Below are 22,848 nucleotides of genomic sequence, written 5' to 3'. Positions count from 1 at the left end.
TTCCCTTTCTTCCATATACACTATGCCAGTTTCCTGAGTAAATACTGATGCAAAAAAACTGTTTAAGATCTCCCCCATCTCGTAAGGCTCCACATATAGACGACCACTCTGATCTTCTAGGGGACCAATTTTGTCCCTTACTATCCTTTTACTCTTAATATACTTGTAGAAACCCTTCAGGTTTTCCTTCGCATTATCTGCCAAAGCCACCTCATGTCTTCTTTTTTTTCCTTCCTGATTTCCTTCTTTAGTATTTTCTTACGTTTTCTATACTCTTCAAGTAACTCATTTGCTCTTTGTTGCCTCTACCTGCTATAAACCTCTCTCTTTTTCTTAACGAGATCACCAATATCCCTTGAAAACCAATGTTCCCTATGCCTGTTAACTTTGCCTTTAATCCTGGCAGGAACATGCAAACTCTGCACTCTCAAAATTTCACATTTGGAGGCATTCCACTTACTGAACACATCCTTGTCAGGGGGGAAAAAAACTTATCCCCATCCACTCTTCCTAGATCCTTTTTCATTTCCACAAAATTGGCCCTTCTCCAATTTAGAACCTCAACTCAAGGACCAGACCCATCCTTATCCATAATTAACTTGAAACTGATGACATTATGGTCACTGGACCCAAAATGTTCGCCTACACATACTTCTGTCACCTGACTGTCTGGTTTCCTAATAGGAGATCAAGTATTGCATCCTCTCTCGTAGGTACCTCTATATATTGATTTAGAAAACTTTCCTGAAAACATTTCACAAACTCCAAGCCATCTAGCCCTTTTACAGTTTCGGAGTCCCGGTCAATATGAGGGAAGTTAAAATCCCCTACTATTACAACTTCCTGTTTCTTACATCGGTCTACTATATTTATACAGGTTTGCTCCTCCAATTCTCTCTGACTATTGAGCGGTCTATAATACACCCCTATTAGTGTGGTCACACCTTTCCCGTTCCTCAGCTCCACCCATATGGCCTCTGTAGACAAGCCCTCCGGGCTGTCCTGTCTACGCACAGCTGTGATATTTTCCCTGACTAGTAATGCCACTCCTCCCCCTTTCATCCCTCCCCCTCTATCACGTCTGAAACAACGAATATTTCTATCATGTATAAACCTTAGGTGGGAGGTTACATTTGTATTAATGTAATAAAAATAAATTATAAATTCTACCAATGGAACCTCTTACTAAAAGATTCATATTCAAAATAGTATCCAACAAATCAGATTCTTGCATATATGGAAACTTAGATAATTATTTTTGTAAAAAATGTCTGACCTGAAGATATTGCAGTATGTGTGTATGAGAGAGAGAATATTTGCTAATTAACTCTTCAAAAGTCATCAATCGACCATCACAAAATAAATGAAAATAAAAATAAATAAATCTGCAAAGAGCAAAACACATCCCCTTAATCACTAAAAATTAAACAAGATTGTGAGAGAGAACTTAATATGACCTTTGTTAATGAAGATGGTCAATTCTTCTTTGATATGTGCCAATCAGTGTTTAATTGAATTTAAAATTGTTCACTTTTACTATTTAACAAAGGAGAGCCTATCCAAAGTATTTCCTAACATAGACAATTATTGCGATAGGTGTAAAACTGAAGTAGCCACTTTTTCACATATGTTCTGGTCATGTTCTTCATCAAAATCATTTTGGAAATCTTTATTTTCTACAATTTCTAAAGCTCAGAAAATTAATTTACAACCTAATGTACAAACCTTTGATTTCTGTCTATACATGCAGTCCTCGCATGACCTTTATCCTCCTCCACCTCACTATCTGCTCTAACACCCTGGTTCCCCTCCCACTGCAAATCTAGTTTAACCCCCTTTCCCCCCCCTCCCCCGAGCAGCACTAGTAAATCTACCTGCAAGGGTGTTATTCCCCCTCCAGTTCAGGGGCAAACCGTCCCGTCGGAACAGGCCCCACCTTCCCGGGAACAAAGCCAAATTGTCCAGAAACATGAAGCCCTCCCTCCTGCACCATCGCCTTAGCCACGTATTTAGCTGCACTCTCCGCACATTTATATTTACAGGGACTTTACCCCTGACGCCGGTCCCGGGACCCGACCCGTTTACAGACCCGGAGCGGAACCGGAGCAGTTTCTCAGCCACTGGTTTTCATCCCAGGTGGCGAAGAAAGAATAAAGTTTCTCCGTGAATTTATTCCCAGTGAAGGTGTGGAGATGGGACTTGGTCTCCGCGTTGTAAAATGAAACTGTCCCGGACTCGTAACTGAGATAAACTCCCACCCTCCCGGGGATGGGACCGGCAGCGAGACGGGACTCGGGGAAGGTGAGACCACGGGACACGTCATAATCCCGATGTAACACGTCACCAACTCGCCTGATGACCCAGAATCCGGTCTCCGGTCTCAGTCTGACCCGTCTCTTCCTCTCCACAGACTCTGCGGCGACTCCCAGACACCAGAACCGATTCCCCGTCACCTCCACTTCCCAGTAATGTCTCCCCGATGTGAATCCCTCCGATCCCAGCACACAAGCCAAGTTTGTGAATCTCTTCCCGGTGTCAGGGAGATTCCTCCGGGTCCTGGTACATCTCACACTCTTCCGATCCCAAGACACCTCGAGATACGGATCCGCCGTTTCCACATCTAGGGTGACAGAGACTGGGGGGAGAAGCAGAGAATTAGAGAGTCCCCGGGGAAAGGGGGGAGTCTCGGGCAGCGCGGCCCCGGGGATCGGGGGGAGACTCGGGCAGCGCGGCCCCGGGGATCGGGGGGAGACTCGGGCAGCGCGTCCCCGGGGATCGGGGGGAGACTCGGGCAGCGCGGCCCCGGGGATCGGGGGGGGGGGGAGACTCGGATAGCGCGGCCCCGGGGATCTGGGGGAGACTCGGACAGCGCGACCCCGGGGATCTGGGGGAGACTCGGACAGCGCGGCCCCGGGGATCTGGGGGAGACTCGGCCAGCGCGACCCCGGGGATCTGGGGGAGACTCGGACAGCGCGGCCCCGGGGATCGGGGGGAGACTCGGACAGCGCGGCCCCGGGGATCGGGGGGAGACTCGTGCAGCGCGTCCCCGGGGATCGGGGGGAGACTCGGGCAGCGCGGCCCCGGGGATCGGGGGGAGACTCGGGCAGCGCGGCCCCTGAGATCGGGGGGAGACTCGTGCAGCGCGGCCCCGGGGATCTGGGGGAGACTCGGACGGCGCGACCCCGGGGATCGGGGGAGACTCGGGCAGCGCGGCACCCGGGGATCGGGGGAGACTCGGGCAGCGCGGCCCCGGTGATCGGGGGGAGACACGGGCCGCGCGGCGCCGGGGATCGGGGGAGACACGGGCAGCGCGGCCCCGGTGATCGGGGGGAGACTCGGGCAGCGCGGCCCCGGTGATCGGGGGGAGACTCGGGCAACGCGGCCCCGGGGATCGGGGGGATACTCGGACAGCGCGGCCCCGGGGATCGGGGGGAGACTCGGGCAGCGCGGCCCCGGGGATCGGGGGGAGACTCGGACAGCGCGGCCCCGGGGATCGGGAGGAGACTCGGACAGCGCGGACCCGAGGATCGGGGGGAGACTCGGGCAGCGGGGCCCCGGGGATCGGGGGAGACTCGGGCAGCGGGGCCCCGGGGATCGGGGGAGACTCGGGCGGCCGGAGCCCCGGGGATCGGGGGGAGACTCGGACATCGCGGCCCCGGGGATCGGGGGGAGACTCGGACAGCGCGGCCCCTGGGATCGGGAGGAGACTCGGACAGCGCGGACCCGAGGATCGGGGGGAGACTCGGGCAGCGGGGCCCCGGGGATCGGGGGAGACTCGGGCAGCGGGGCCCCGGGGATCGGGGGAGACTCGGGCGGCCGGAGCCCCGGGGATCGGGGGGAGACTCGGACAGCTCGGCCCCGGGGATCGGGGGGAGACTCGGACAGCCCGGCCCCGGGGATCGGGGTAGACTCGGACAGCGCGGCCCCGGGGATCGGGGGGAGACTCCGGCGGCGCGGCCCCGGGGATCGGGGGGAGACTCGGGCGGCTGGAGCCCCGGGGATCGGGGGGAGACTCGGACAGCGCGGCCCCGGGGATCGGGAGGAGACTCGGGCAGCGCGGCCCCGGGGATCGGGGGGAGACTCGGACAGCGCGGCCCCGGGGATCGGGTCGAGACTCGGACAGCGCGGCACCGGGGATCGGGGGGAGACTCGGGCAGCGCGGCCCCGGGGATCGGGGGGAGACTCGGGCAGCGCGGCCCCGGGGATCGGGGTAGACTCGGGCACCGTGGCCCCGGGGATCGGGGGAGACTCAGGCGGCTGGAGCCCCGGGGATCGGGGGGAGACTCGGACAGCGCGGCACCGGGGATCGGGGGGAGACTCGGGCAGCGCGGCCCCGGGGATCGGGGGGGAGACTCGGGCAGCGCGGCCCCGGGGATCGGGGTAGACTCGGGCACCGTGGCCCCGGGGATCGGGGGAGACTCAGGCGGCTGGAGCCCCGGGGATCGGGGGGAGACTCGGACAGCGCGGCCCCGGGGATCGGGAGGAGACTCGGGCAGCGCGGCCCCGGGGATCGGGGGGAGACTCGGGCAGCGCGGCCCCGGGGATCGGGGGGGGGGGGGTTTCCGCTGGACGGAGAGCAGAGAGACCCCTGACCCTTGACTCCTCAGACATGGGAAACATCCTCCCTCACTCCTGCCTGTTGACTCCTGAAAGAATTTTGTGTTTCCATGAGATCTCTCATTCTTCGAAACTGGGAACAGAGAACATAGAGCAGTACAGCACAGGAACAGGCCCGTCATACAATGTTCACATTCATTTGTGAGTGTGAAGTGGGGCAGTGTGATGGTTTGAGACAGTAAAGGAGGTGATCATTGGAACCAGTAGGGGACAGATGAATGGCACATCGAACCAGGAGAGGGAGTGGTGGAAAGCCCGTGGGTGAACTGTGTGTGTAGACGTTATGAGAAGCTGGAGGGGGCAAAGATGGGAGATGAGGATGACTTTGTCCCCTTTCCCAGAGCCCCATCCCTCGCAGCCCCTCATTAGGACAGGGGATGAATTTGCAGGAACCCTTAAGCAGAACAGGTCCTGATGAAGTGTTTCAGTCTAAACCGTGGACGTTTATTCTTTTCCATAGAAACTTTCCGGACTGCTGTTCCCCGAACAATTTGTGTGTGTTACTCTGCTTTAAATATACTCAATTATTTGGCCTCCACAGCTGCCTGTGGCAGATTCACTATCCTGTGGACAAAAGAATTCCTCCTCATCTCTGTCCTAAATGGACATCCCTATAGCCGGAGGCTGTGCTTACCGTTCTCGACCCACCCACATCCTCCCAACATCAACTCTCTCCAGACAGGTGTCAGAGAGATCTGGCGAGACCATTCATCAGGACCTGTGTAGCTTGGATTACCAGCATCTGCAGATTTTCTCCTGTTTGATTTTTAAAGCAGAAGTTAATAAGTAAACTTCTTGATCAGTCAGAGTCTCAAAAGTTATGGGAAGGAGGCAGGAGAATAGGGTTGAGAGGGGTAATAAATCAGCTATTCTTCTAAAATCCCGTGTGTACAGGCCCAGAACCATCAAACACTACTGATATGTTAACTCTTTCATTCCCAGAATTATTCTTGTGAATCTTCTGCACCCCCTCCAATGCCAGCACATGTTTTCCGATAGAAGGGACCCAAAACTGCTCACAATACTCCAAGTGTGGTCTGACCAATGCCTTATAAAACCTCAGAATTACATCCTTGCTCTTGTACTCTAATCCTCCCGAAATGAAAGCAAACATTGAGTTTGCCAATCTTACCACTGACACAAACTGCAAGTTAACCTTCAGGGAATCCTGCACAAGGACACCCATGTCCCTTTGCAACTCTGATTTTTGAATTTCGCCCTGTTTACAGAATTGTCTATGCCTTTATTCCTTCGACCAAAGTCATACCTGCCTAAGTTTTTACCTGTCAAACTCTACCTGTGTTGCAAGATCCTTATTCCGTATACTGGTGCATTCAAATAAGACCATAAGACAAAGCAGCAGAAGCCGGCCATTCGGCCCTTCGAATCTGCTCCACCATTTTATCATCAGCTGATCAATTCTCCCATTAGTCCCACTCCCCCACCTTCTCACCATGACCTTTGATGCCCTGGCTACTCACATACCTATCAATCTCTGTCTTAAATACACCCAATGACTTGGCTTCCACTGCCGCAAGAAATTCACTGATTCACCACCTTCTGGCTAAAAAAATTTCTTTGCATCTCTTTTCTGAATGGGCACCCTTCAATCCTTAAGTCATGCTCTCTCGTACTAGACTCCCCCACCATGGGAAACAACTTTGCCACATCCACTCTGTCCATGCCTTTTAACATTCGACATGTTTCTGTGAGGCTCCCCCTCATTCTTCTAAACTCCACGGAGTTCAGTCCAAGAGCGGTCAAATGTTCCTCATATGTTAACCCTCTCATTCCCGGAATCATTCTGGTGAATCTTCTCTGAACCCTCTCCAATGTCAAAACATCCATTCTTAAATAAGGAGCCCAAAACTGCACACAGTATTCCAAGTGAGGTCTTACCAGTTCCTTACAGAGCCTCAACATCACATCCCTGCTCCTATACTCTATTCCTCTAGAAATGAATGCCAACATTGCATTCGCCTTCTTCACCACTAACTCAAACTGGAGGTTAACCTTAAGGGTATCCTGCACGAGCACTCCCAAGTCCCATTGCATCTCAGGACTTTGAATTTTCTCTCCATTTAAATAATAGTCTGTCCGTTTATTTCTTCTACCAACGTGCATGACCATACACTTTTCAACATTGTATTTAATCTGCCACTTCTTTGACCATTCTCCTAATCTATCCAAGTCTCTCTGCAGACTCTCTGTTTGCTCAGCACTACCGTCCCCTCCACCTATCTTTGTATCATCAGCAAACTTAGCCACAAAGCCATCTATTCCATAATCCAAATTGTTGATGTACAACGTAAAAAGAAATGGCTCCAACACGGACCCCTGTGGAACACCACTGGTAACTGGCAGCCAACCAGAATTGGATCCTTTATTCCCACTCTTTGTTTCCTGCCAATCAGCCAACGCTCTATCAACGTATGTAACTTTCCCGTAATTCCATGGGCTCTTATCTTGTTTAGCAGCCTCATGTGTGGCACCTTGTCAAAGGCCTTCTGAAAATTCAAATACACAACATCCACTGCATCTCCCTTGTCCAGCCTACTTGTAATCTCCTCAAAAAATTTCAATGGGTTTGTCAGGCAGGATTTTCCTTTAAGGAAACCATGCTGAGTTTGGCCTATCTTGTCATATGCCTCCAGGTACTCCGGAACCTCATCCTTGACAATTGACTCCAGAAACTTCCCAACCATTTCTCAAGCTAACAGGTCTATAATTTACTTTTTGCTTCCTTGCCCCTTTCTTAAATACCAGAGTGGCATTTACAATCTTCCACTCCTGCGGAACCATGCCAGAATCTTGACTTTTGAAAGATCATTGCTAATGCCTCCGCGATCTCCACAGCTACTTCCTTCAAAACACAAGGGTGCATTCCATCTGGTCCTGGAGATTTATCTACCCTTAGACTATTCAGCTTCCTGAGTACTTTCTCTGTCATAATTGTGACTGCGCACACTTCTCTTCCCTGACACACTTGAGTGTCCGGTATACTGCTGATATCTTCCTCAGTGAGGACTGATGCAAATACTCGTTCAGTTCCTCAGCCATCTCCTTATCTCCCATTACAATTTCTCCAGCATCATTTTCTATCGGTCCTATATCCACTCTCACCTGTTTTTTACTCTTTATATACTTGAAAAAGCTTTTAGTATCTTCTTTGATATTATTTGCTAGCTTCCTTTTATAGTTCATCTTTTCCCTCTTAATGGCCTTCTTAGTTTCCTTTTGTAAGCTTTTAAAAACTTCCCAATCCTCTGTCTTCCCACTAATTTTTGCTTCCTTGAATGCCCTCTCCTTTGCTTTTACTTTGGCTTTGACTTCTCTTGTCAGGCACAGTCGCATCCTTTTTCCATTCGAAAATGTCTTCTTTTTTTGGAATATATCTGTCTTGCACATTCCTCACTTCTCGCATAAACTCCAGCCACTGCTGCTCTGCCATCCTTCCCGCTAGTGTCCCTTTCCAGTCAAATTTGGCCAGTTCCTCTCTCGTGAAACTGTAATTTCCTTTACTCCACTGCAATACTGACACATCGGATTTCGGCTTCTCTTTCTCAAATTTCACAGTGAATTCAATCATGTTACGATCACTGCCTCCTAACGGTTCCTTCACCTCAATCTCTCTAATCACCTCTGGGTCATTACACAATATCCAATCCAGTACCTCTGATCCCCTAGTGGGCTCAACAACAAGCTGTTCTGAAAAGCCATCTCGTAGACATTCTACAAATTCTCTGTCTTGAGATCCAGTGTTGACCTGATTTTCCCAATCCACTCGCATGTTAAAATCCCCACAATTATCATAACACTGCCCTTCTGGCAAGCCTTTTCTATTTCCTGTTGTAATTTGTAGTCCACCTCATTGCAGCTGTTAGGAGGCCTGTAGATAACTGCCATCAGGGTCCTTTTACCCCTGCGATTTCTTAGCTCAACCCAGAAAGATTCTGCACCTTCTGATCCTATGTTACCTCTTTCTAATGATTTAATATCATTTCTTACCAGTAAAGCCACGCCACCCCCTCTGCCTACCTGCCTGTCCTTCCGATACACCGTGTATCCTTGGACATTCAGCTCTCTGAGACATGCATCCTTTAGCCACGTCTCAGTGATGGCCACAAAATTATACCTGCCAATCTGTAGCTGTGCAACAAGATCATCCACCTTATTCCTTATGCTGTGTGTATTTAGGTATAACACCTTAAGTCCAGTATTTGATACTTTTTGTTTTGATTGCACTGCAACTCATCCCAGTGGCTGCAAATTTGCCCCATCACCTGCCTGTCCTTCCTGACATCTTTACTGCTCACTATCTTAGATTTATTTCTGTTTTCCCCCTCCTCTACTCTATCATTCCTGTTTCCCATCCCCCTGCCAAATTAGTTTAAACCCTCCCTAACAGCTCTGTTAAACATTCCCGCTATGGTTCAGGTGTAACCCATCCTTTTCGAACCGACAATACTTCCCCCAGAAGAGATACCAATGATCCAAGAATCTGAAGCCCTGCCCCCTGCACCAGTCTCTCAGCCACGCATTCATCTGCCTGATCCTACTATTCTTGCCCTCGCTAGCACGTGGCACAGGTAGCAATCCTGAGATTACTACCCTGGAGGTCCTGCTTCTCTGCTTCCTTCCTAACTCCTGGAAATCTCTCTTCAGGACCTCCTCCCTTTTCCTCTCTATGTCATTGGTACCAACATGTACCAAGACAGCTGGCTGCTCGCCCTCTCCCTTCAGAATATTCTGGACCCAATCCGAGACATCCCGTACCCTGGCACCTGGGAGGCAGCACACCATGCGGGTATCTCTACCAGGCTCACAGAATCTCCTGTCTGTTCCCCTGACTATGGAATCCCCTATGACTACCGCATTCCTCTTCTCCCTCCTTCCCTCCTGCACAACAGCGCCAGGCTCAGTGCCAGAGACCCGGTCACCGTGGCCGTCCCCTGTCCGGTCATCCCCCTCAACAGCATCCGAAACGATATACTTGTTGCTGAGGGGGGCAGCCACAGGGGTGCTCTCCACTATCCAGGCATTTCCCCTCCCTCTCCTGATGTCACCCAGTTTTCTGACCCCTGTAGCCTAGGGATGACTACCTCCCTGTAGCTCCTGTCTATCACCTCTTCATTTTCTCTAATAAGCAGTCGGTCATCAAGCTGCAGCTCCAGATCCCTAACACGGTCTCCGAGGAGCTGAATCTCGGTTCACCTGGTGCAGATGTGGCTATCAGGGAGGCTGGAGGTCTCCCAGGATTCCCACATCTGACACCCTGAACAAAGCACTAACCCTGCAGACATGCTACCTAATTCTACAGGAATGAAACAAAGAAAGATAGGTCTACTCACCCACTTACTTCGCCAAACACACAAACTTTTTAAACCATTGGCTAATGTGCCCTGCTTTTCCCCCGTCCGTCCAGGCCGATTTGCCAAGGGGAGAAAAAGAGTCGGTGCCTCGCTCTCTCTTCCCGTTACCGCCTAAGCCCGTTGAGCCAAAGCCCTACACTCTGCTGCCACCCACTCCGCTGCCCGCTGTATAGGGGGGTCTTCTTTTTAAACTCTCCGCGCTGTCCTGCGCAGTCTCGCCGTTCTTGTACACGAAGTTTTTTTTTAAAAACTGCCTTCCTTCAGGATTTAGCTCCCACGCCGCCCTTCTTGTCCCAATCTAAAAAAACACCTTCAGTCCTGTATTCATCAGCCTATTCCACACTGTCCACATGAAATTCAGCAAGGCCTTTGATGTCGATGATAGACCACACTTGGAGTTTTGTCTGCATTTCCGGTTCCCGAATATGGGGAGGATGTCATTACACTGGACAGGAGGCTTCAGGAGGATGTTACCAGGCCTGGGGGCTTGGGTTAAAAGCAGAGAGTGGATAAGATAGATAGATAGATAGATAGATAGATAGATAGATAGATAGATAGATAGATAGATACTTTATTCATCCCCATGGGGAAATTCAACATTTTTTCCAATGTCTCATACACTTATTGTAGCAAAACTAATTACATACAATACTTAACTTAGTAAAAATATGATATGCATCTAAAATCACCCTCTCAAAAAGCATTAATAATAGCTTTTAAAAAGTTCTTAAGTAGTTTACTTAAATACATTGAGTCCTAACCCCGGCACTTTAGCATATCTTACTCCTGGCAGTTGAATTGTAAAGCCGAATGGCATTGGGGAGTATTGATCTCTTCATCCTGTCTGAGGAGCACTGCATCGATAGCAACCTGTCGCTGAAACTGCTTCTCTGTCTCTGGATGGTGGTATGTAGAGGATGTTCAGGGTTTTCCATAATTGACCGTAGCCTACTCAGCGCCCTTCGCTCTGCTACCGATGTTATACTCTCCAGTACTTTGCCCACGACAGAGCCCGCCGTCCTTACCAGCTTATTAAGACGTGAGGCGTCCCTCTTCTTAATGCTTCCTCCCCAACACGCCACCACAAAGAAGAGGGCGCTCTCCACAACTGACCTATAGAACATCTTCAGCATCTCACTACAAACATTGAATGATGCCAACCTTCTAAGGAAGTACAGTCGACTCTGTGCCTTCCTGCACAAGGCATCTGTGTTGGCAGACCAGTCTAGCTTCTCATCTAACTGTACTCCCAGATACTTGTAGGTCTTAACCTGCTCCATACATTCTCCATTAATGATCACTGGCTCCATATGAGGCCTAGATCTCCTAAAGTCCACCACCATCTCCTTGGTCTTGGTGATATTGAGACGCAGGTAGTTTGAGTTGCACCATATCACAAAGTCCTGTATCAGTTTCCTATACTCTTCCTCCTGTCCATTCCTGACACACCCCACTATGGCCGTGTCATCAGCGAACTTCTGCACATGGCAGGCTATTCAGCTGTACTGTAGGATGTTCAGGTATGACCCGTTATCGAGGTAAATAATTCATAAGGAGCTTAAATAACGTTTGTTTTTCCAAGAAATGGGAGTACAGAACCAGAGGCCTCAGATTGAAAGTGAGATGGGAAATTTTTCTGAGTGGTCTATCGGGTAATATTCTCATGGAGAGGGAGGTTGGTAAATGGAATTTGACCTCAGACGCTGTAGAAACAGGTAAAAATAAAATATTTTAAAATAAATTTGGGCAGGTGCACAGAAGGGAAATGGTTAAAGGTTAAACACACACAAGAACTTTTTAAAAGCTATTATTAATGCTTTTTGAGAGAGTGATTTAGATGCATATCATATTTTGACTGAGTTAAGTATTGGTTGTAATTAGTTTTGCTACAATAAGTGTATGGGACATTGGAAAAAAATGTTGAATTTCCCCATGGGGATGAATAAAGTATCTATCTATCTAAAAATGGGCCATGCTCAAGAAGACACCTTAGTCTTGCAGATTGATGAAGTGGGCCGTGAGGTCAACATCCGTCAAACCCTCCCAGATCATCCTCCTGAGGAATCTCACCCCGGAGTCTGTCTGTGAAGTGTTGATGTGACGTCACGTCAGAGGGCAGCTCAGTGCCACAGAACAGACAGACTGGGTAAGGACGGCAGATTTCAATCCTAAATGGGAATTTGTGCCTACTTCTGTGGCCGTGTGTCACACTCTGATAGTATATCCGTGTGTGTGTGTGTGTGTGTGTGTGTGTGTGTGTGTGTGTGTGTGTGTGTGTGTGTGTGTGTGTGTGTGTGTGTGTGTGTGTGTGTGTGTGTGTGTGTGTGTGTGTGTGTGTGTCTGTTGATTGTGGTAAATATTCGTCTGGTGTGTATACACATTGAAGGAGAGTGTGCATATTGAAGAATTTGTATGTTACAGTGTGTCATCACATGTCTGGTGTGTGTTGACAATGTGTCACACGTGATTGAGTTGTTTAAATGAATAAATGACTGTCTCTGAAGAGATTGGTTTCCAGGTTACTGAGGGAAATAACAACGTACATTGCTGAGGCTCTGACTACAATCTGCCAGTCCTTCCTGTGTATGTGTGTGAGGGAGCTTTGCCAGGCCGGTTATGCTGTGTGTGCTTCTCCCGAGATGAAATCTTGACCCATGTCAATGCTTGTTGGTGTGTCCGAGCTCATTCTCACAATGCTTTGATGTAGTGGTCTGATCACCATAAGACATAGGAGCAGAATTAGGCCATTTGCCCATCGAGTCTGCTCCGCCATTCAATCATGGCTGATCCTTTTGTTCCCTCCTCAGCCCCACTCCCTTCTCCCCGTAACCTTTGATACTGTGTCCAATCTAGAACCTATCAAGCTCTGCCTTAAATGCACACAATAAGTTCCACAAATTCACCAGCTGCTGGCTCAAATTTGTTCACATGTGCTTTAAATAGATGCCCCTCTAATTTGAGGCTGTGCCCTGTTGTCCTAAACTCCACCACCATGGGAAACATCCTTTCCACATCTACTTTGTCTAGGACTTTCAACATTCAAAATGTTTCAATGAGATCCCCCCTTATCTTTCTAAATTCTATCGAGTACAGACACAGAACTATCAAACGTTCCTCGTATGATAACCCTTTCATTCCCGGATACATCCTTATGAAATGAACCTTCTGCAATGCCAGCACACCTTTTCTTAGAAAGCTGTTCACAATACTCAAGGTGAGGCCTCACCAGTGCCTTATAAAGCCTCAGCATCACATCCCTGCTCTTGGATTGAATGCTATGTAAACCCCTTGAATTGAATACTAACATTGGATTTGCCTTGCTCACCATTGACTCTACCTGCAAGTTAACCTTTAGTGTGTTCTGCAGAATGACTGCTAAGTCCATTTTCATCTCAGCTTTTTGGGTTTTCTCCCCATTTGAAAAAAAAATCCGCACATTATTTCTACGACCAAAGTGCATGACCATGCATTTTCCAACATCGTATATCATTTGCCACTTTCTTTCCCATTCTCCTCATTCAAGTCCTTGTGCAGCCTAACTGTTTCCTCGACACTACCGGCCCCTCCACCAATCTTTGTATCATATGCAAACTTGGAAACAAAGCCATCTACTCCAGGACAAGAAGGTATGAATTCAGGATTGAAGGACGTCCTTTTAGAACTGAGATGTGGAGACATTACTTTAGTCAGTGTGTGGAAAATCTCTGGAATTTGTTGCCACAAGTGGCTGTTAAGGCCAAGGCATATTTAAGTCAGAGAGGATAGGGTCTTGATTAGCCAGGGCATCAAAGGGTATATGGTGAAAGCAGGAGAGTGGGGATGACTGGAAGAATTGGATCTGCCCATGACTGAATGGTGGAACAGACTCGATGGGCTGAATGACCTACTTCTGCTCCTATATCTTATGGTCTATTTCATCTGCCAAATCTTGATATACAGCCTAAAATGAAGGTGTCCTAACACTGACCCCTGTGGAACACAAGTCACTGGCACTCAACCAGAAAAGGATCCCTTTACTCTCATTCGCTGTTTCCTACCAATCAGCCAATGTCCTAACCATGCCTGTAACTTTTCGGTAATACCATGGCCTCTTAACCTGGTTACCACCTTCATGTGTGGCACTTTGTCAAAGGCCTTCTGAGATTCCAAATATACAACATCCACTGCATCCCCTTTACCTATCCTGCTTGTAATCTCCTCAAAGAATTCCAACAGGTTTGTCAGGCAGGATATTCCCTTAACGAAGCCATGCTGACTTGCCCTGTCTTGTCTAGTGTCACCAAGTATTCCATAACCTCATACTTAACAGTTGAGTCCAATTTCTTCCCAACCACAGAGGTGAGGCGAACTGGTCTGTAATTTCCTTTGTGTTACCTTCCCTCTTACTTAAAGAGTAATTTTCCAGCCCTCTGGCACCATGCCAGGGTCCAATAATTTTTGGGAGATCATTTCAAATGCCTCCACAATGTCTACCACAACCTCTTTCAGAACACTAGGGTGCAGTTCATCTGGTCCGGGTGACTTATGTACCTTTAGGTCTTTCAGCTTTTTGAGCACCTTCTCCCTTGTAACAGTAACTGCACTCACTTCTCTTCCCTAGCACCCTTCAACACCAGGCACAGTGCTAGTGTCTTCCACGGTGAAGACTGGTGCAAAATATTTGGTTTATCTGCCATCTCTTTATCCCGCGTTATTATATATCCGGCCTCATTTTCTAGCGGTCCTATATCCACTCTCATCTCTGTTTTATTTTTTTACAATACTTGAAAAACAATTTGGTATTGTTTGCTAACTTGTTTTACAAAGACAGGTGTGTAAAAAGGGCCTGAAGGATCATTGGAGACCAGAGTCACCCCAACCACAAACTGTACCAGGTGCTACCATCCGGGATACGGTACGCAGCATAAAAGCCAGGAGCAACAGGCTCCGGGACAGCTTCTTCAACCAGGCCATCAGACTGATTAACTCGTGTTGACACAACTGTATTTCTATGTTATATTGACCAGCATGTTATACATATAATTCATCATAAATTACTATAAATTGCACATTGCATATTTAGATGGAGACGTAACGTAAAGATTTTAATCCTCATGTATATGAAGATGTAAGTAATAAAGTCAATTTAAATCAATTTCTTGTTTATTTTTCCCATCCAATCATCCTTTCAGTTCCTCTCTGTAGATATTTACAAGCTTCCCAATCCTCTGTCTTCCTACTAATTTTTGTTTAGTTGTATGCCCTCTCTTTTGCCTTTACAATAACTTGTCTTCCCTTATCAGCCACGGTTTTACTATTTTGCCATTTGAGTATTTATTTATTTTTGGAATACATCTATCCTTCACCTCTCACATTCTCCCAGAAACTGACACCATTTCTGCTCTTCTCTCATCCCTGCCAGCATCTCCTTCCAATTTACTTTGGCCAACTCCTCTCTCAGACCAATGTAATTTCTTTCACTCCTCTGAAATACTACAATGTCAGACTTTACTTTCTCCTTATCAAATTTCAAGTTGAACTCAGTCGTGTTGTGAGCACTGCTTCCTAAGGGTTCTTTTAACTACTCACCTCTGGTTCAATACATAACACCCAATCCAGTAGAGCTGTTCCCCGAGTAGGCTCAACGACAAACTGCTCAAGAAAGCCATCACATTGCATTCAACAAACTCACTCTCTTGAGATCCTTTACCAACCTGATTTTCCCAATTGCCCTGCATGTTGAAATCTCCAATGATTATCATAACATTGTCCTTTTCATCAACCTTTTCTATTTCCAGTTGTAATCGGTGGGCCCCAACCCACTGACTGTTGGGAGGCCTGTATATGACAGCTGTCAGTGTCATTTTTACTTATGCAGTTTCTTACCTCAATCCACAAAATTCAACATCTTCCAATCCTATGTCACATCTTGCTGCTGATTTACCAGCAGAACCACGTCACCCCCTCACCCGACCTTCCTATACCACCGATACATTGTGTAACCTTGGACATTCAGCTCCCAACTACAACCATCCTTCAGCCACGATTCCGTGATACCTGACAATCGGTAATATTGAAACAAGATCATCCACCTTATTTCTCATACTTCATGCATTGAGATATAACACTTTGTGTACTGTATCTGCTACCCTTTTTAATTCTGCATCCCTAATGCACTGATACTCACCTTGCTGGCTGCAATTTTCTCCTCTCATCTGTCCGCCATATCTGACAGTCTGACTGCACGCTATCTTTGCATTTTTACCATCAGTCCTATCCCTTCACTCCAGTTCCAACCCCGCACCCCACCAAATTAGTTGAAACCCTCCCCAACAGCTCTATCAAACCTCTCTGTGAGAATATTGTTCTCCCTCGGGTCGAGGTGCAACCCATCCCTTTTGAGCAGGTCATTCCTCCACCAGAACAGATCCCGATGATCCAAGAACCTGAATCCCTGTCCCCAGCACCACCTTCTCAGCCATGTTTATCTGTCAAATTATCCTGTTTCTACCCTCACCAGCACGTGGCACAGGCAGCAATCCAGAAATTACAACCCTGGGGGTACTGCTTCTGAGCTTTCTACCAAGCTAGCCAGATTCTTTTCAGGACCTCTTTGTTTTTACTTCCGATGTAATTGGTCCCAAAATGCAACAAGTTATCTGGCTGTTTTCCCTCCCTCTCTAAAATGCTGCAGACACGATCGGAGACATCCCTGACCTTGGCACATTCGGGTGTCCAATTCCCGTCCATATATTCTCCTGTCTGTCTCCTGACAATTGAGTCCCCTGTCCCTACTGCTCCCCTCTTCTGCCTCTAACAACAGTGAGAGTTGTGGTTCCAGAAGGGGGAAGACCTGTGTCAGTCAGAGTCTGCACTCACAGGGCACAGAGGACAATCCCTGTCACCACAGTGATACTCGCTTTTATTCCCTACAATATCATCAAGTCAGTATTAAATTCCCAGCTCCTGTGGTAGATTCAAACTCATGTCCTGGTGTGTTAGTGCAGTGTGTCTGGAATCAGGACACAGTGGTTCATCTTCCAGTCCCGTGTATTGGTTGTATTGTGACCCTGTGCTGGTGTGTTCAGGGGTCTGACATCTTCAGCTGACCATGTGACAGCGATGCCTCCCAGTCGGTGGGGTTGATGTGAAATAAACTTCAGTTCCCCTTCAGTCCATTATCACAGCCAATCCTTGCTTCAGCTTATAAATTAATTGTGTTTCATGAATAAGTAAAAATGAATCTTTGTAAGTTTTACCTCGGTTAATGGCATCAAGTGTTTCTCTCAGCACTGTGTTCAACAAATAGAAGCAATCGAATTTTTCAACCGGTAGGGCTTCATCTGTCACTGACAATTCCTGGACATCGTCACTGATTCTGTAAATATTAAACTGCTGGTGATAAACTGGAATTTTGAAGTATTTTACAAATCCATACAGGGTTTCAGTAAAGAGCATGTCCTACCTCCTCTTTCGATGAGCTTCCTCCTGAAATAAATAAAAGCACAAATCTGATTAGACTTGGACTTAATGTCGACATCCTGAATTTCATCCAAATCATTACAAGGTGTTGAAAATTCCCACTCCCACAGTCACAAACACACACCAGCAATACAGAACCACGGGGTAAATTACAGGGAAAGTTTCTGAAATTCAGACCATTACTGAGAGGATGGAACTGACAGGAAAGACAGGACAGGCTGTGCATTACCATCTGGATAAAGCGTCAGAATGATAAAATGGAACAATTTAAGATCAGTGATGGATTTGCTTGCGCGAAGGTGGAAAAAGTACCTCATTTATGGTGAACTCGAGAGGACACAGGTGCTTGGAAGTAGTACAGAGGAGATGTCGGGTAAGTGTTTTGGAATGGGTGGAATGAGCTGCCGGCAACAAAGGTGGAGGTGGATGCAATAGGGTCTTTCACGAGACTCCCACACAGGTACATGGAGCTTGGAAAAATAGAGAGCTATGGGTAACTCGAGGTAATTTCTAAAGTCAGTAGATGTTCGACACAGCATTGTGGGCCAAAGAGACTGTATTGTGCTGCAGGTTTTCTTTGTTTCTATGTTTCTATTTATGGGGAGACCTTCAGTCAAAGATAAAATGCCAGGAGGTTTTTAATAAATCCCACAAGAATTTTAGTGAAGAGGATGTGGAACTCAACGCCACAGGAGTGGTTGAAATGGATCAGCAGAGATTGAATGTAATGGGGAGGCTGGATAAACACGTGAGGGACCAGGGAGTTCGGGGCATTGTTGCTGGGTGCGGTGAGTAGGTGGCAGGAGGTTTGTGCAGAGGGGAAATTGATAGAAGATGGACTGAATGGCCTGCTCATGACAGCGAACGGGACACAATCCCATGTAAAAATAATTCGAAAAAGTAGAGACAGTGAAAGTTTCTGTAATCTGATGGAAACTGGATATGGAGGCTAAGTCTGATGTGTGGGTCACATTCTTTGTTCTCACTGATTGACAGAGAGACCCTCACACCCACCGCACCAGACACACTCACAGCCTGTGACTAGAACTGGGTGTTAATGTGAGTTTTAGAGGATATTTAATGTTCTAATTAAGGACACAATCAGCAGCTCTGTGTTATGATCAGAGTAAATCATTTCAGAGAAGATTGCATTCTGTCCTGGGATGTACAGAAGTTGTGGAAATCCAGTTTTTGGAAAACATCAACCCTGAATAGTTGCATCAATTGTCTGGTGAGAAACAGTTTACTGCCATTTGTAAATGCTGTGTGTAGGAGCAACACGTCAGTTTTCTGTCTGCGTTGTATTCTGTGTTAGGTGTTTATTACGATAACCAGTCAGGTGAGTGGGGACGTGGTAAAAGTGAAGGGAATAAGTTACATATTCATACTTTGTTCTGTGTTGTTTTGATCCTGGGACTGGCAGATGCCATATCTTTTGTTGACCGATTAATTGCAGTTTAATTTATGATTAATAATGCTGAAATTTCATCGCTTAAATATTGTATGTTGCTGATAAAGGATCGAATATCTGTCTCCGACATTTTAGAATGTCATTAGCGGAGTGATTGGAGGTTTGTCATGCAAGGAGTACAATCTGTGTGAGGACACCAGCAGCGGCAATTGATTTGTTAGAATTGGCCGCTGTGCTGTGTTTATTTCAAACATACCACTGTTCATTTAGTGCCCTTTGACAGAAACAAATTGAAATGTAATCCCTCACCTTGAGAAACATCACACTGTCTTTTTGATCCATCTGTTCCTTTAACTTAGTGATTTCCTCCTGAATAATCCTTATATTCTCTTGAATCTTAAGAAGACTTTTCTCCATTGGGTTGAGAATCCTCTTCTCTTCTTCCCTGAGATCCCCGAGTAAGCTCTGCTCTTTCTCAGTGATAATCTGGCGCAGTTCAGCAAACTGGGATGTGATGTGGGTCTGAACGCTGTGTGACTGTTTCTGTCGAATGAAAGGTGAAGATTAATATACTGCATTGCTGTGTTGTATTTCCTTATGACATTAAGGTGACCATTTGGCCCATTGGGGTCCATACTACTTCTGAGACATTCCCGTCAACCCCATTCCCTCACGTTTTCCTGAAACCTATTCCCCCCATTGACCCATTAACTCCCACCTGATTCACATATACCCTCCCCCACCTTCACAGGGTTAATTGTAATTAACCATTTAACCAGCATGTTCTTGGGATGTGTCTAAAACCGTCATGGCCACAGGGAGAGCATGCAATCTCCACACAGATGGCAGCAGAGGTCAGGATCGAACCCAGGTCACTGGAGCTGCGATTCTCGGCTATTCTGCATTAAATGGAGCAAAACTCGACAGTAATATCAGAAATTCCGCTCAGGAAGCCTCACCCGAACTCCGGAAATCTTCTCTTTCTGTTGCTGCTCTTTTTCCTGGAAGTCTGATTTCTTTTTTGTGAGAGAGTCTAAGGAAGATTTTAGCTGATCCTGGAAGTCAGAGAGTGAAGGAAATAGAAAAAAAGATGCATCGAAATAAACAGGGGATCAAACCCGATTATCGCACAAAATGCCGGAGGAACTCAGTGAGTCAGGCAGCATCTATTCAGGGGAAATAAACAGTCGGTGTTCCGGGATGAGACCCTTCATTAGGACTGGGAAGGAATGGGACAGAAGCCAGAATAAAAAGGTTGGGGATGAGAACCAGCTGACAGTTGACGGGTAAGACAACGTGAGGGGGAGCGTGGGGGAGGGTGATGAAGTGAGAAGCTGAGAGGGGACAGGTGGAAGAGGTAAAGGGCTGGAGAAGAAGGAATCTAATACGAGAGGACAATCGACCATGGGAGAAAAGGGAGGAACTGGGCTGTTTGCGGCCCTGAATGGTGACGAGGGAGGAGGTTAGGAGTCAGGTGCAGCACTCGTCCCACTTGCAGGTGTCGGTGCCAGGAGGGAGATCAGTGGGGAAGAGCGAGTGGGTCAGGGCGATACAGTACGGGGAGCGCGATCCGTATGGAGAGCGGAGAGTTGCGGGGAGGGGTGGGTCTGGGCTGTTGGAGGGAGAGATGCGTTTGCTGGTAGAATCCCGTTGGAGATGTCGAAAGTTGCGGGGTGATGGTATGTAGGACAACGGAAATGTGTTGAGTATTAAATTAACATTAGTTTTACCTTGTAGATTTTAACAGCTTCTTTAATCGGCATGAAGCGGTGCTCTCTGTGTTCCTGCGCCACTGCACAGACCAGACAGATCAGTGTCTTGTCCGTTTCACAAAACAGCTTCAGTTCTTCCTCATGTTCCTCGCAGTGACGTTTACTTTCCTTCCCTTTCGGGTTCAGGTTTAGATTTCGAAATTTTTCAGCCAGATTTGCTAAGGCCCGATTCACCCTGAGGGTGCGGTCAGCAAACACCGCTCTACATTCCGGGCAGGAGTTTCTCTCCTCCCTTTCCCAACACCGTGTGATACAAGAGCGGCAGAAGTTGTGCCCACACTCCAGTGACACCGGATCAGTGAATAAATCCAGGCAGTCGGGACAAATTGCCTCCTCGCTCAAACTCTCGACCTGTCCTTTTGAAGCCATGTTAACTCCCAGCACTTCCTGATTCAGAATGCTTTCACTTTCGGGGAGCTGCTGATCCCCTGCAGTACCGCGATTGTCCACTACCCGCGCTGCAGTCTCGGGGAATGAACATTCTGCTGCTGGATGTGTTCAATGGGAAGTAGTAGTGGTAATTTCCATCGCAGGGTGGGATCAGCGACACATTAAACAGCTCAGAACAGAAATGAAAACTCGGCCTCGGACTGCCTAAGCCCGGCTGCGAAAGGAGCGGCGTTGGGCCCGGGGTTTGCAACCTCGTCCGGAAAAGTGGCAGTGCACAGAAAAGTCAAATGAACCTCCAAAGGCCTCATCCCTGAGATCGGAAGGTCCTTCCCCTGGAAGACGATTGAAGTCGTGCGGTGAAAGGAGAAGCCACAGGGCCGGTAACCTTCGCCCTGGACAGGGGACTCTGACGAGCTGCTGTTGACGGCCTGTGTCCCGGTAGGCGTGATGAGCTAAAGAAGAAGCAGAACAGAAATGAAGCCGGAGAGAAGAGCCTGGTTCAGTCTGAGGCAGGACTGAAAGGGACAAGTTCTGAAAAGAGAGGCACAAGTGACTGCAGATGCTGGAATCTCGATGGTGGTGGACTTTAGGAGATCTAGGCCTCATATGGAGCCAGTGATCATTAATGGAGAATGTGTGGAGCAGGTTAAGACCTACAAGTATCTGGGAGTACAGTTGGACGAGAAGCTAGACTGGACTGCCAACACAGATGCCTTGTGCAGGAAGGCACAGAGTCGACTGTACTTCCTTAGAAGGTTGGCGTCATTCAATGTCTGTAGTGAGATGCTGAAGATGTTCTATAGGTCAGTTGTGGAGAGCGCCCTCTTCTTTGTGGTGGCGTGTTGGGGAGGAAGCATTAAGAAGAGGGACGCCTCACGTCTTAATAAGCTGGGAAGGAAGGCGGGCTCTGTCGTGGGCAAAGTACTGGAGAGTATAACATCGGTAGCTGAGCGAAGGGCGCTGAGTAGGCTACGGTCAATTATGGAAAACCCTGAACATCCTCTACATAGCACCATACAGAGACAGAGAAGCAGTTTCAGCGACAGGTTACTGTCGATGCAATGCTCCTCAGACAGGATGAAGAGGTCAATACTCCCCAATGCCATTAGGCTTTACAATTCAACCGCCAGGAGTAAGATATGTTAAGTGCCAGGGTTGATTGTATTTAATGTATTTAAGTAAACTACTTAAGAACTTTTTAAAAGCTATTATTAATGCTTTTTGAGAGAGTGATTTAGATGCATATCATATTTTTACTGAGTTAAGTATTGTATGTAATTAGTTTTGCTACAACAAGTGTATGGGACATTGGAAAAATGTTGAATTTCCCATTGGGGATGAATAAAGTATCTATCTATCTAAGAAACTCGACGGACTGAGCGGGTCAGACAGCATCTGTGGAGAGAAATGTAATTTCGACTTTCATGTCGAGATCCTTCAGCTGGACTGTCTCAACCGCAAATCTCGATTGCCATTTCCCTCAGATGCTGCCTGACCCGTTGAGTTCCTCCAGCAGCTCGTTTTTAATTTTTTCTCTCTCGCGGTGTAAGGAGAGTCAGACTGGGGTGTAAAACCGGGGTTAAGTAACTATTTAAAACAACTATTAAATTAGTTCATGCCATGAAAGTGGGGATGTCGAGAGCATATTACGCTGTGACAAGACAGATGCTGTGGCTGCAGGGGAAAGTACAGGACTGGACATTCCACGTCACAGATTATTTTGTCACAGATTATTTTGAAAGATTATTTTGGTCGGTGAAGTCCTGAAGAAACTTTCTGACTTTAGCCATGTCTGCCCCAGCTCCAGTGATAGGCCAGTTTCCAC

General features: G+C 47.6%; 1 protein-coding gene across 1 annotated transcript; it reads right to left on the bottom strand.

Moving 5' to 3' along the window:
* Positions 1 to 1,858: 1,858 nt before the first annotated feature.
* Positions 1,859 to 21,004, bottom strand: LOC140722595 (zinc-binding protein A33-like). Its single transcript, XM_073037306.1, has 6 exons — positions 20,592 to 21,004; positions 19,821 to 19,916; positions 19,171 to 19,404; positions 17,434 to 17,456; positions 17,228 to 17,346; positions 1,859 to 2,635 (listed from the first exon to the last, which is right to left on the bottom strand). The coding sequence occupies exons 1-6, from the start codon at positions 21,000 to 21,002 to the stop codon at positions 2,082 to 2,084; spliced, it is 1,437 nt and encodes a 478-aa protein (XP_072893407.1). The 5' UTR covers positions 21,003 to 21,004; the 3' UTR covers positions 1,859 to 2,081.
* Between the last annotated feature and the right edge of the window lie 1,844 nt (positions 21,005 to 22,848).

Source organism: Hemitrygon akajei, unplaced genomic scaffold (assembly GCF_048418815.1).
Source record: "Hemitrygon akajei unplaced genomic scaffold, sHemAka1.3 Scf000081, whole genome shotgun sequence".
Classification (NCBI taxonomy): Eukaryota; Metazoa; Chordata; class Chondrichthyes; order Myliobatiformes; family Dasyatidae; genus Hemitrygon; species Hemitrygon akajei.
This window is presented reverse-complemented; position numbering and strand designations above follow the sequence as displayed.

Bases quoted from the DNA above. Each gene is read 5' to 3' on its own strand.
- LOC140722595 (XM_073037306.1), bottom strand. From the start codon at position 21,002: ATGGCTTCAAAAGGACAGGTCGAGAGTTTGAGCGAGGAGGCAATTTGT. The intron at 19,405-19,820 runs GTGAGGCTTCCT...TTCATTCGACAG, and splicing joins AGAAGATTTCCGGAGTTCGG to AAACAGTCACACAGCGTTCA. The intron at 17,347-17,433 runs GTAGGACATGCT...TAATATTTACAG, and splicing joins GAAGCTCATCGAAAGAGGAG to AATCAGTGACGATGTCCAGG.